Genomic DNA, 14,546 nt, shown 5'->3' on the forward strand with positions numbered 1-14,546 from the left:
AAAAGACAAAATCATCCCATTCGCAACAACATGGATGGATCTTGAGAGTATTATGTTAAGTGAAATAAGCCAGAGAAAGACAAACACCATATGATTTCACTCATATATGGAAGAGAAACACACAAAGAGAACAGTTTCATGGTTACCAGGGGTAGGGGGTTGGAAGGGGCACAGGGGTGAAGGAGTGCACTCATATAATGACTACTAATGTACAACTGAAAAAAAGTGTGGGAAAAAAATGAACTTCCCATGCACCCTATTTAGGAAGCTACTGAAGGACATTCTCCAACAAAACAAGAGACCAACTTCCAAATGGAAAAACATAAGGAAACAGGAAAAACAAGTCAAGAGATGCTAAGGGCATTCCCAAGATGAAATCTGGGCAGCTGGCTTAGTGAACAACCTGCCCGCACTGGAGCACGTCAGAGGGCTCCTTGAGTAATCTGCAAAATCAATGGGGTAGAAAGATAAATGTGTTTCAATTGAGATTCAGACAACTACAGGGACAGTTTGGGGCTGAATTAAGGATAAGGACAGGAAAACAAAGCAAATAAGAAATATAAGACAACTATTAGCTACAAGAAAACAAAGTTGTGGAAAAATAAAAAAGCGATCATTGCATAATATGCGGCTCAGAAGTGAATGGCATTGATACAGCCAAAATAATGCAAACATCAGAAAACATTCCATACAAAAATGCATAATTCTATTAGGAGAGGCCCATAGAGTGAAAGCTGCTCTAAATTCTCATCTTCCAAAGTAGGACATCAAGTGATAATACCAGAAACTGAAAAATCCAGAAGTGTCACTATTAGCTTGTTATTTTGTGACTATAAAAGTAAACACCCAGAGTGAAGGACTTGAAAGTGGTTGCCTCTGAGAAGCTGGCAATAGTGGTTGTAAAGCAACGGTTGGTGATTCTAATAAATCTTGTCAACAACGAACATGAATAATTCAAACATTAAAACTAGATTAAAAATAAATTTGAGTCAAATTCCCCTCCCTAGAGGAAATCATGAGTTATTCTTAAAAGTATAAAATGTTTAGCTGCATTCAGTTTAACTGAAACGAGGAAGGGGAGAGCAGGCCTGAATACTTCATAGAATATTGAGGGTGGCAGTTGGAGCATCTAGTCTTTATTCAACTCTATGAGGTAGATTATTTTTCCATTTTAAAGATAAGGAAACTGGTTCCAAAACCTATAAAGTTCAAAATACTGCAAAACTTTTGCTGTTATCTAGTATTTGTGCTTCCTCCAGAGACCACATATCAACTCTTCTGTGTAATTCTGGAAGGTCCCTTCCAGTTCATGGAGTCCACTCACCTGTCAGGGAAGTTATAAGATCTAGTGGCCTCCTGGGATATGAAGTTTAAAGTCAGCACATCTTCTTCACCTGCTCAATGTCCTACCTGAGCTATCTCATAGGAAGCCCAATAGAAGGACTCCCGGACAGCTATGTAGACAACAGTAAGAATTCCCACAGAAATGCCTGAAGCTACCTGCTGGCAGCCTGCTTACTGTCCAATATCCTTCTGAGTAATCTTTTTTTTTTTTTTTTTTTTTTTTTAAAGATTTTATTTTTTCCTTTTTCTCCCCAAAGCCCCCCGGTACATAGTTGTATATTCTTCGTTGTGGGTCCTTTTAGTTGTGGCATGTGGGACGCCGCCTCAGCGTGGTTTGATGAGCAGTGCCATGTCCGCGCCCAGGATTCGAACCAACGAAACACTGGGCAGCCTGCAGCGGAGCGTGCGAACTTAACCACTCGGCCACGGGGCCAGCCCCTTCTGAGTAATCTTGATGTCAAGTGTTACCTATGAAAGTCACGTGAGTTAGAATGTCTAGTTGTACATAAGGTGGCCCACTGGTGGCTGTTATATGTTATTAAAGGAGACTTAAATAGATGTAAAGGGCATACTATGTTCATAGATTGGGCAACTCAATAAATGTATCAATTTTCTCCAATTTGATTTATTGCTTGAATATAATTTCAAATAAAGTCTCTATAGTTATGTTTAATTTGCAAGCTGATTCTAAAAGTTATATGGAATAGGCCAAGGTTGTCTTCTCATCTGAAGAATATATGATGAAATTGTCACCAGATATCAAGAATGAGAAAGCATTAATATTTGAGTATGGTATTGGCTCAAGGATAGACCAGTAGAGCAGCAGAACAGATGAGATGTCAGATCCTGGTGGCACTGAAAATCAGTTGGAGAAATGACAGACCTCTGAATAAATGGTGGTGTAACCATTGGTTATTTATACATTGTACATAATCAAATACATAGGCAGGCCCCATTCTATTCCCAAACACAGAATCAACTCCAAGTAAATGATTAAAACGTTTAGAAGCACATCTAGAACATTTTAACAGCCTTGGTGTAGTGTAGGATTTCTTAAAAACCTCAAAAGACTGAAACCAACTATATCAAATTTAAGAACTTCTGCTCAAGACACCATAGTAACAGTAAGATAAACTCGGAGAAGATACCTGCAGTGAATATAACTGCTATAGGACTAAAATCCAGAAAATATAAAGAGCTCTTATAAACCAATGAGACAGACTAAGCGAAAAACAGGGGGAAACAAATAAGAACAGGTATTTTACAGAAGAGAAACAGAAATGATTATTAAACCTTTGAAAATATACTCTATTAGAAATCACAGAAATAATTAAAACCAGAGGTAACATTTAATATCTTGTGAACTACTAAACATTTAAAAAAATCAAGTCCTGTTGATGCAGAGCAGTAAGAACATTTATACTCTTTGGGTGGGCATGTAATTTGGCACAGCACTTTGGAAAATACTCTGACATTATCCAATAAACGTGAAGGTCCAGCAACCTACTCTCTAAAGAAACCAGACGTATAGTTTTCATAGCAGCTGTTTGTAAAAGTCTCAAACTGAGTATCCATCAGAAGTAGAATAAAAACAAAGTAGACCTTAAGCAAATCATGATGAAACTCATATTGTTGAATGAAAAAATCTAAGACAGAATAATTCGGTAATGACTTTATGTAAAATTTAAAAACACGTGGAACTAAACAACATATTGTTTAGGGATACAACCATCCATGGCAAAAGGCTAGGAAAACAATGGAATATCAAACTATGAATAGTGGACGGAACTAGATAGGACCAGGAAGTGAAGAGGCTGGAGTGAGGAACACAAAGAATCTTCAAAGGTTATATTAATGCTCTATTAAATTGAGCGTAATTGAAAACACATGGGTGTTTTCTTCTCCATTATGCTCTACGTTTTTACTGAATATTTCATTAAAAGTATAAATATGCATTCATTGTACATTATTTGCAAAAGTTAGATCTGACCTAAATAAACATCAGTGGGGAAATGATTAGATAATATTAAATTGACAGTATTAAATAGAAATTATTTCGTGTGAAGACTGAGGGATATCAAAGTTAGGTAATAAAAGTAGAGAAATTCAGAGAGGAAATGTGAGCAGTCAAATGAGGGGTAAAACCAATTATATAATATGTTAAGAATTAGTATTGTGCTGGAGGTCCTAGTAAATGCAATCAAGTAAGAAAAAGGACCTAGATTGTAAAAGAAGTAAAAACATTTTTATTTGCCTATTACATGATCATCTCTGCAGAAAAGCCAATGGACTGTACTTAGGGATAAATCTGACAACAGATGCTGAAGACATGTATACTAAAAACATCAAAATATTGGAGAGAAGTTAAAGACCCAAACAAATGAGTTCATGGATTAGATGCCTGAATATTGTCAAGATGTCAGTTCTCACCAAACTGATCTAAAGATTCACCACAATCCCAAGGAAAAGCTCAGCAGTCTTTTTCATTGATCTAAATTCTTCTAAATGTTACATTTCTGTGATCTCCTGAAAGATGTGATTGCCCAAATAGAGTAATTCTAAGGAGGAAAACACAACTGAATCAACAGGGATTCTGAGGTCAGTTCCCAAAATGAGGTGAAGGATGGCAGCTAAAGAGAGCTAGAGGGACTGTTGTCCACATGGGAACAGAGGGAAGATTACCTGTTGATTGTGTGTATATACATAAGTACACGATGTGTGCATATGGTGGGTGCACTATCTCATTTTCCATAGTACTAAGTCAAGATTGACAAAGATGCACACACAGAGTAAAAGAACAAAACATGTTACTGAGAAATATTGAGATAAACAGATGAAAGTTGAAAGCGGCTACCTTTACAGAGCAGGTGGTCCTGGAGGGGTTCATCTATGCCTTTCATAAAGGTTTATTCTTTTTTAAGCATATCTTTCTAATCTTAGAATCTGTAAAGCTCTTTCCAATTGGATCTCACAATTTATCTGTAAAGTAGGCATTATAACCGCATTTTTTAGGAGCTGCTGAAACTGAGATAAAAACCATTCTGATTGTTTAAAGGGAAAACTAAAAACGGATATTGTTCAGACTAGATTCACTGGCTTAGTTTTGTCCACTAACTGAAAAGAAAAAGAAACAAGAGTCTGACAATAGTTCATCATTCAGAATCTGTTATTGTACAGATTTTAAGAGGTTTTGAATCAGTTCCAGCATAGAAATAAGGCCAACATGCTTCTGTAAAAGAATCATTAAACATATAGAGAAGAGATCTATCATTCAAATTGTAAAAGGAAACTTCACCCAAATCACAATCCAAAAAAATGCCAATCTTACTAGGTATTACTGCTGGCAAAAGATTAATTTTTTTAGGACCCAATGCAATATAATTACTCTCACTACATCGCCCAATACCCCATAATCCGTCCCGTGCTAACATCAGTTGATTCTGATTCCTCCTCCTCCTGGGAAGAGAGTCTTTACAGACACCCAGGATCCATTCAGGCTTGTCTTTCACTTCCACCTCCCAATACTGCCTGCCAGAATCATACCCCTCAGAACCCAGAACAGCTGTGCACAGATAAAATCTCCTTGGGTTATGAGGTAAGTTTTGCAGTGTATTTCTATATTCCACAGTTTTTCTATCTTCTGAGACAATAAGTTTACGATGTGCTGTTTCAGGATCTAGAATGACATCCACTTGAAATCGCTTAATTTTGTTTAGGCCAGAATATTGTGGAGGAAGACAGTAACCGTATTCTTTTAATTGGAATGAAAAAGGTTCAGGGGCCTTTAAGGTTTTATATCTATGGTACATACTTTTAACATCTGTCAGAAGTTCCAGTTCTGACTTCACATATTTGCTCTGTATCTCCTTTAACAGACATTTTAATGTGGAAACATGATCTGAAAATTTTGTTAGGTTTTCATTTAGTTTTGATAAAATATCCATTTCTTCATCTTCTAATTGCAGAAGAACAGTCTCTTGCTCATTTTGAAGAAACAATGTAAGTTGCTCAAATTCAGACTTTATTTCCTCTCTCCTATATTCTACCTTCTTCTTCAGTTCCAATGATTTTCTGGTTTGCATAGTTATCACTTTTTCAACCCGTTCCACTCTCTCCTTCCATGGCTCAATGTAATGCTCCAACCTTTTCCTATGATAGGCGGCAGCCTTCTCTATGGGCCAAACATAGTGATTCCGGTGGTCAGTGGAGAAACTGCATTGTGCACATAAAACCTCTAGATCCTTCTGACAGAAAAAGGCCAAAAGCTGATTGTGCTTTTCACATACAAGATTCTCTTCCTGCCTCTTCCTCTTGCTTCTTCTTATCTGGAGTAACTTAGCAATTTCAGTCAAATTGCCTAGTTGGAGATTGCTTGTGAATTTCCTTTCTGGACAACAAAATCGGCAAAAAGGGCAGGGGAAGGTATCATTTAGATCCTTCCAGAACATATTGATGCAGGAGAGACAGAAGTTATGCCCACAGCTGATGGTCACTGGGTCTTTCAAGTAGTCCAAACAGATGGGACAGCTAGCCCCTGCTTGGAGGTCTGCCAGGGCTGTCACAAACTCCATTGAGCCGTGAACAAAGGCGATGGGTAAGGTAACACGTCCTTTACTGAGACCTGGCTCTCTAGTGCTCAAGAGTCAGCAGTGGATATCCTCCTCCAGACCTTGCAAACTGAACAGCTCTGTTTCACTGGCTTGGTATATTGATGGCAGCCTCTACAAACTTGTTTATCCCTCTGCCCCTTAGCTTCAGGGTCTAGTGACAAAAACACGCCACAGGCTGCAGTCTATTGCATATGAGAACACACGAGCTGGCCTGCTGCTCTTCCCACTCAATGACGTGAAGTCAAGCTTAATGGGTTTATGGTTCAAAAAAGTGGCCTTAGGTCCAAGACAAGGAATCCTTCCTATGGGTGAGAAAAGATATTAAGTTAAAAATATAATTGCACAATCATCAATATATTAAAACATTTTCACAAGAATTATCAATGAATGCTAAAATCATTAGGTGGAAATTCTTGGAAAAAATAAGAATTCGCACTTGTAGAGATTCACCTCACACATTTCTTATTAATCAAAACAACAAAAATATGGGACAAACTGACTTTATGTACTTCCTGATATGATGCACATAGTAAGCACACATTGCCTATAAAGTATTTTCACCAAAAATATTCCATCTCAATCTAATCAGGAGAAAATGATGAATCTAACTTAGACTGTGGGGAATTCTACAAGAAAACTGGTATGAATTCTTCAAAATGTAAATGTCACGAAAAGCCAAAAAAAAATGTCTAGATTAAGACTAAAGAAATATGACAAACAAATGCAACATGTGATCTCAAACTGAATCTGGGATCTTCAAAGAAAAACTAAAAGAACATTTTGGGGGAAAATGTGAGAATTTTAATAGGATTGTGTATCATATAACGTTGTATCAGTATTATTTAATTTATTTGTGTTTAATTTGTAAGTAAAAGTATGGCGGTTGGCCTGGTGGCACAGTGATTAAGTTCGCATGTTCCGCTTCAGTGGCCTGGGGTTCACCGGTTCGGATCCCAGGTGTGGACATGGCACCGCTTGGCAAGCCATGCTGTGGTAGGTGTCCCACATATAAAGTAGAGGAAGATGGGCACAGATGTTAACTCAGGGCCAGTCTTGCTCAGCAAAAAGAGGAGGATTGGCAGCAGATGTTAGCTCAGAGCTAATCTTCCTCAAAAAAAAAAAAAAAAGTATGGGGCCAGCCCTGTGGCTAAGTGGTTCAAGTTCTGTATGCTCTGCTTCAGTGTCCTGGGTTTGCAGGTTTGGATCCCAGGCACAGACCTACTCCACTCACCAGCCATGCTGTGGAGGTATCCCACATACAAAATAGAAGGAAGACGCACACATGCTAACTCACGGCTAACCTTCCTCAAGCGAGAAAAAAAAAAAAATTAAAATGTCCTTGTTCTTAGGAGAGATACTGAAGCATGGGAGGGAACCATCTTGATGGCTGCAACTTACTTTCAGAAGGTTCAATAATTTAAAAATGTATATATAAACAGAGAAAAAGCAACAATATAGCAAAAGGTTAACAATTGGTGAATCCAGGCATAAGGTATATCTCTGTTTACTGCATATCCTTTCAATTTTTTTGTACATTTGGAATTTTCAAAATAAAAAGTTAGGGGGAAAATTTCCTGGCTTGTGTTCAAGATGCCCACCTACATCCAATTTTAAGCAAATCAAATTCCTCCAAGCTTGTGAGCCACCTAACCATCAACAGTATTCTCTCTCTTCCACTCCCCTTCCTCATAACCAAAGACAGGGAAAATAATATGAGCATGGTTTTGACATTTGAAAGTGGCTTTGCTGTGGTGACCTAGCAAGTTCTTTTACCACCCAGAATTTCTCTTCCTCCTAGCAGAATAGGAAAGATGCAGTACAGGCGTATCTCAGAGGTATGTTCAGTTCCAGACCACCACTATAACGCAAGTTATCACAATAAAGCGATTCACACCAATTTTTTGGTTTCCCAGTGTGTATAAAAGTTATGTTTACATTATACTGTAGTCTATTAAGTGTGCAATAGCATTATGTCTAAAAAAACAACGTACATACTTTAATTAAAAAAAATACTTTATTGCTAAAAAATGCTAACCATCACCTGAACCTTCAGCAAGTCATAATCTGTTTACTGGTAGAGGGTCTTGTAAAAAATGCAGTATCTGCGAAGTGTAATAAAACGAGGTATGCCTGCAGGCATACCTTGGAGATATTGCAGGTTCTGTTCCAGAACACTGCAATAAAGCAAATATTGCAATAAAGTGAGTCACAGAAATTTTTGGCTTTCCAAGTGCATATAAAAGTTAGGTTTACACTATACTATCATCTATTAAGTATGCAATAGTATTATGTCTAAAAAAAAGTGCATGCCTTAATTAAAAAATATTTTATTGCTAAAAAATGCTAACCATCATCTGAGCCTTCAGTGAATCAGTCTTTTTGCTGGTGGAGGGTCGTGCCTCAATGATGATGGCTGCTGACCAATCAGGGTGGGGATTGCCAAAGGCTGGGATGGCTGTGGCAATTTCTTAACATAAGACAACAGTGAGGTTTGCTACATCGATTGACTCTTCCTTTCACAAACAATTTCTCCATAGCATGCAGCGCTGTTTGACTGCCTTTTATTCACAGAACTACTTTAATAACTGGAGTCAATCCTCTCAAACCTTGCTGCTGCTTTACCAACTAAGTTTATGCAATATTCTAAATACTTTGTTGTCATTTCAACAGTCTTCACAGCATCTTCACCAGGAGTAGACTCCATCTCAAGAAACCACTTTGTTGGCTCATCCACAAGAAACAATTCCTCATCCATTCAAGTTTTATGCAATTAAGCAATTCAGTGACATCTTCAGGCATCACTTCTAATTCCAGTTCTCTTGCTATTTTCATCACATCTGCAGTTACTTCCTCCACTGAAGTCTTGAACCTCTCAAAGTCATCCATAAGGGTTGGAATCAACTTCTTCCAAACTCTTGTTAATGTTATTTTGACCTCTTTCCATGAATCACAAATGTTCTTAATGGCATGTACAATGGTGAAACCCTTCCAGGTTTTCAGTTTATTTTGCTCAGATTCATCAGAGAAATCACTATCTATGGCAGCTATAGCCTTACGATATGTATTTCTTTTTTGTTTTTGTTTTTTGAGGAAGATTATCCCTGAGCTAACATCCACTGCCAATCCTTCTCTTTTTGCTGAGGAAGGCTAGCCCTGAGCTAACATCCATGCCCATCTTCTTCTACTTTATATGTGGGACACCTACCACAGTATGGCTTGCCAAGCAGTGCCAGGTCCACACCTGGGATCCAAACTGGCGAACCCCGGGCCACTGAAGTGGAATGCGCGCACTTAACCGCTGAGCCACCAGGCCAGCCCTGCATTTCTTAAATAATAAAACTTGAAAGTTGAAATTAGTCCTTGATCCAAGGGCTACAGAATGGATGTTGTGTTAGCAGGCATAAAAACAACATTAATCTCATTGCACATCTCCATCAGGGCTATTACCAAGTGCATTGTCAATAAGCAGTAATATCTTGAAAAGAATCTTTTATTCTGAGCAGTAGATCTCAACAGTGGGCTTAAAACATTCAGTAAACCATTTGTAAACAGATGTGCTGTCACCCAGGCTCTGTTGTTTCATTTCTAGAGCACAGGCAGAGTAAATTTAGCATAATTCTTAAGAGCTCTAGGATCTTTGGAATAGTAAGTGAACACTGGCTTCAACTTAAAGTCACTAGCTGCATTAGCCCCTAACAAGAGAGTCAGCCTGTACTTTGAAGCCAAGCATTGACTTCTCCTCTTTAGCTATGAAAGTCCTAGATGGCATCTTCTTCCAATAGAAGGCTGTTTCACCTACACTGAAAATCTGTTGTTTAGTGTAGTCACCTTCATTAATGATCTTAGCTAGATCTTCTAGATAACTTGCTGCAGCTTCTACACCAACACCTGCCGCTTTAACTTGTACTTTTATGTTATAGAGATGGCTTCTTTCCTTAAACCTCATGAACCAACCTCTGCTACCTTCAAACTTTTCTTCTGCAGCTTCCTCACTTCTCTCAGCCTTCACAGAACTGAAGGGAGTTAGGGCCTTGCTCTGGATTAAGTTTTGGCTTAAGGGAATGTTGTGGCTGGTCTGATCTTCTATCTAGACCACTAAAACTTTCTCCATATCAGCAATAAGGCTGTTTGGCTTTCTTATCATTTGTATGTTCAAGGGAGTAGCACTTTTAATTTCCTTCAAGAACTTTTCCTTTGCATTCACAACTTGGCTGTTTGGCACAAGACGCCTAGCTTTCAGCCTATCTTGGCTTTTCTTCGTCTCTTTTTTTTTAAAGATTGGCACCTAAGCTAACAACTGTTGCCAGTCTTCTTTCTTTTCCCCTGCTTTTTCCCCTGAAATCCCCCCAGTATATAGTTGTATATATTTTTTTAGTTGTGGCATGTGGGACGCCACCTCAACATGGCCTAATGAGCAGTGCTGTGTCTGCACCCAGGATCCAAACCAGTGAAACCCTGGGCCGCAGAAGAGGAGCACTCAGACTTAACCACTCAGCCACAGGGCCGGCCCCAAGCCTTCACTTTTTAAGCTGATTAAATCTTTCCTCTCATTTAAACCTGTCAATATCCCACCATAAGTCAGGACAAAATACTCCACCTGTACCATTCAGAGCCCTTCATATCTCATTATCTTCATCTGGCCATGGTCCCCCAAAGCACTTGGCCTTTATTTTTTTTTTCCACCGGAGGTGTCATGCTCTCCTTCCTCTGCACAAACCACTCCCTGCTTAGATTACCCTTTCCTCACTTCTTTCCTAGGACTAAGGTTTGCTCCTTTGAGAGATTCAGCCAAAGAGAAATGTTTTCTAGGATGGTTTATTATGTGTCAGGCACTAAGCTAAGGGTCTTTCATACAGTCACTGATTCAATTAAGCTCACAACAACCCTGTAAGTTAGAAGCTATTATCTTCAATTGGAGCTGTAAAAAGATGAGTCTGCAATAATTTGAATACACTTATACAACACTACATTACATGGGATAACCACAGGCATGACACGTCACTAAGCTGTACCAGCCCTTCTTCATACTACCACAGCATCCTATGCATCCCTCTGTATCTAACTCAAAGCACCTTCTATTTTTCCTATTTGATATGTTTGCATTTATTCATGTTTGATGACATATTCCAAAAATTTTTGAGGAAAAAAACAGATTTACTGATTCCAGTACTATAACAGTGAAAACAGATATAACGCAAATTGAGAGGTAGCAATACCTGAGAAAACTGGGTTTTCATCCAACTCTGCCACTTAACTAGCTATATGACCTTGACCAAATTAACTTCTCTGAGCTTCAGTTTTCTTTGCACTAAGTGAGAAATAATACTATGTGACATTGTAATCAGTAAATAAGAAAAGAATGTAAGGCACATGTCACAGTGACTGGTGTTTCACACATGTACAATGGAAAGTTCTGTAGGACTATCTCATAAAAGCTCTTAGAAATCTAGCTGAATCCACGTTTATTTTATACCACATTACACTTTATTACATTATACATTCCATATACGTGCATACTTACTTACATGTAAAAAGCACTGATTTTTAACCCCAAAACTGCTATGTCTTGTACAGTCACTAAATCTCTGATGACTAGTAAAGGCATTAATTTCCATGAAGCTCACTGTAACAGTATCCTGCAGGAAATTTTCCTACACTAATTTTAGAGGTGCAGGAGTGAAGCTTCAGAATTTTCAAATACACCTTTAATTTTATGTTAAAATACATTCAACTTGTAGTAAACTGAAGCAACAGGGGCCGGCCCAGTGGTGCAGTAGTTAAGTGCGCACGTTCCGCTTCAGCGGCCCAGGATTCGCTGGTTTGGATCCTGGGTGCGGACTTGGCACCACTTGGCAAGCCATGCTGTGGTAGGCGTCCCATATATAAAGCAGAGGAAGAAGGGCACGGATGTTAGCTCAGGGCCAGTCTTCCTCAGTGAAAAGAAGAAGATTGGTGGCAGATGTTAGGTCAGGGATAATCTTTCTCAAAAAAAAAAAAAGAAAGAAAGAAAGAGGGGAGTGCATGGGACTGGAGGTAACACTGCATCAAGTGGCCAGGGATTAGAAAACTGAGGCTGAATGAAGTTTTAAGAATCTTGCTCAATGTCACACAGCTAGAAAATTGCAGAGGAATTTAACTAAATCAGAAGAAACTAAAATCAGAAGAAAAAAATATACCTTCAAGAACGTCTGTACAAAAAAAGGACTCTAGTATGGTTCAAAGAACCTAACAGATACTCACCAGGTATCACTGTGCCTCCCTCCTCCCAAGCATACAACACAAATCAGTTTTCCTTGCATTCCAGAATCAAGCCATTAAGTAAACAGATCATGAAGTGAACAGAACCAGCTTTGTGGGCACTGCCTACCACCCTAGTTCCAGCTACTCAAATCTCTCCTCTGCAATAGTGTATGAGCCCTCTTTCTACTCCAAAGCACAATGGGGCCTCCCATCATTTCCCTAACTCTGTAGCTAAACTGATCTTTTCAAATACAAATAGTCCTTTTATCTTCCAACTTAAAACATTCCATTGGTTCTTTATTAAACAAAGTAGTTTTCAAACCTTAGCTTGCATCATAATTACCTGTAGGTCTTGACAAAAGATGGCTGGGTCACATCCCTCCTTTCTGATTCAGCTGGTGTGTTGTATTTCTAAGTTCCCAGGTGACTGCTAGCTGGGGGACCATACTTTGCGAACCACTGCTTTAAGGAAAACTAAGCTTAAAAGACCGTCAAGATCCAACTAGCATCTTCGCCCAGTTCCTCATCAAATCATATATCACAGTTGTGATTTGATTTTACAATGATCTTTGCAATTCCTTAGCTAATGTGTCCCACTTTCCCGCTAGACGGTAAACTTCTTGGTGGTTATGCGCCTCTAGTTTATTCTTGTCCTGGGCAGATAGTGGGTGCTCAAACAGTACTTCATGAATAAACAGAACCTATGGTAGATTCCTAGCTCTCAGTTTCAACCATTGTCATAATGGATGATTCTTAACACACGTGAGACTAACCTGGCTCACCTGTAAAGTTGAAGTGATAATTCCTCACTCTAAGATCTTTGTGAAGATCAAAGGATGCTTAAACCGACCAGCAGGTGTAGGCTCTGTAGGATGGTGGGTTCTCAAATGGTGGCTACCGCTCCACTCCCTTCATTTCCCACCTCCCTCCCCCGCTCCTTTCCCTCACCAAACACAGTAATTCTCCGGGGACAACGAATGTAGCAATTCCCAAATTCTCCTTCAGATAAAAATCTTAATAATTCAATTAACGCAGGCTCCCCATCCCCATACTGAACCCCCAGGTCTGGGACCCGGAAGCTGTGGTTTTCACAGGATCTTCGCCAGAGAGAGACTGAGGGTGAGGCGATCCACTCGAGTTCAAGCTGCGACCCGAGGTCTGGCGCACAGCGTTCAGCTCAGGAAGCCCCTGCTCAGCTAACCCGCACGACAGCCGCGCCTGGCCCGCTTCTGCAACCCTCCCAGCTTACCTGGAACAGACCGCTCAGCCCCTCTCAGACCTGAGACTGCAGAACCCTCAGAGCCGGTGCAGCGTGGGACCGAGACTCCAACAAGCCTGGGGTGGGCGGGTTCCTCGTTAGAGGCGCACACTCAGCCCGCACGGTGATTGGCTGTTCCCCCGGAAGTGAGCAGGTAATGGTCTGCACGTGCCCGATGATCCCGATGGAGGAGGAAAACCGAAAGAGATCCCTAGCATAGCCTGGGGCGCTTCCGTCAGTGATCAGGCCATTGTTGGCTTCGACTAAGCATTTAATTCTCAGTGGCTCCTTTTCAGATTCTTACCATTTTTATTCCTGTGAGCAACTGGAGGATCAAAGTGAGGGGGCAGGCTGGTTTTAAAAGCGTCACCACCACACCTTCCTCCTCTCAAACACTAGGAAGGGAGAGCTTTGCGGCGGACCTGGTTCCCTTAGTCTGGGGTTGTGGGTGAGGATGTAGAAAAACCTTGAAAGAGGAACAGTCGCCTCTGTGGATCAATTTGCATCTCTATGGGTGAGTGGGTGGGTCTGTCCCACCCGGTAAAATTGTGCCCCACCTCAGCTCAGGCTCCCTGAGGTCTCTCCTGAGGAAGTGACATTTAAGGTGAAATTCGAGGAATGAATTTGAGTTATTGAACAAATTCGAGGGTAAAAGTCTTCAAGGCTTAAGGAAGAGCCAATGAGAAGGCTTTTCGCTCTAAAGAACTTGGTACAGAAAGGACAGAAAGAGGTTGGTTTGGCTGGCATCTCAAGGGGAACTAGGGAGGAGGAAGTAGAAAAGGTGAAAAGTGGCTTTTATGAGGCTGACGAGATGGGTAAGAACCGCTGCTGCAAAACCTTCAAGCAAAGTTGAGTATTTTGGTCTTTATCAAGTGCAAAGGAAAGCCGGCGAAGCATTTTAAACCGTTACCATGATATTTAAAAAATTTGAATTTTGACAGGATAACTAGCTACAATTCGGGAAGCAGATCTTTTAGTGCCTTTAAGAGATCCAAGAACTGGTGCATGGTAGGCAGTTAAATACAGAGGTGAATTAGAGAATCCTCAACAGATGTTGCTAAAGTTGTGGTTCCTCAACTAGAAGGACCCACAAC

General features: G+C 39.9%; 1 protein-coding gene across 1 annotated transcript; it reads right to left on the bottom strand.

The window, feature by feature from the left end:
* Nucleotides 1-2,351: 2,351 nt before the first annotated feature.
* TRIM61 (tripartite motif containing 61) lies at nucleotides 2,352-13,800 on the bottom strand. The gene is made up of 2 exons (XM_023636353.2): nucleotides 13,444-13,800; nucleotides 2,352-6,256 (listed from the first exon to the last, which is right to left on the bottom strand). The coding sequence occupies exon 2, from the start codon at nucleotides 5,913-5,915 to the stop codon at nucleotides 4,497-4,499; it is 1,419 nt and encodes a 472-aa protein (XP_023492121.1). The 5' UTR covers nucleotides 5,916-6,256; nucleotides 13,444-13,800; the 3' UTR covers nucleotides 2,352-4,496.
* Between the last annotated feature and the right edge of the window lie 746 nt (nucleotides 13,801-14,546).

This window comes from Equus caballus, chromosome 2 (assembly GCF_041296265.1).
Source record: "Equus caballus isolate H_3958 breed thoroughbred chromosome 2, TB-T2T, whole genome shotgun sequence".
Taxonomy (NCBI): Eukaryota; Metazoa; Chordata; class Mammalia; order Perissodactyla; family Equidae; genus Equus; species Equus caballus.

Coding starts and splice junctions, on each gene's coding strand:
- TRIM61 (XM_023636353.2), bottom strand. CDS start 5,915: ATGGAGTTTGTGACAGCCCTGGCAGACCTCCAAGCAGGGGCTAGCTGT.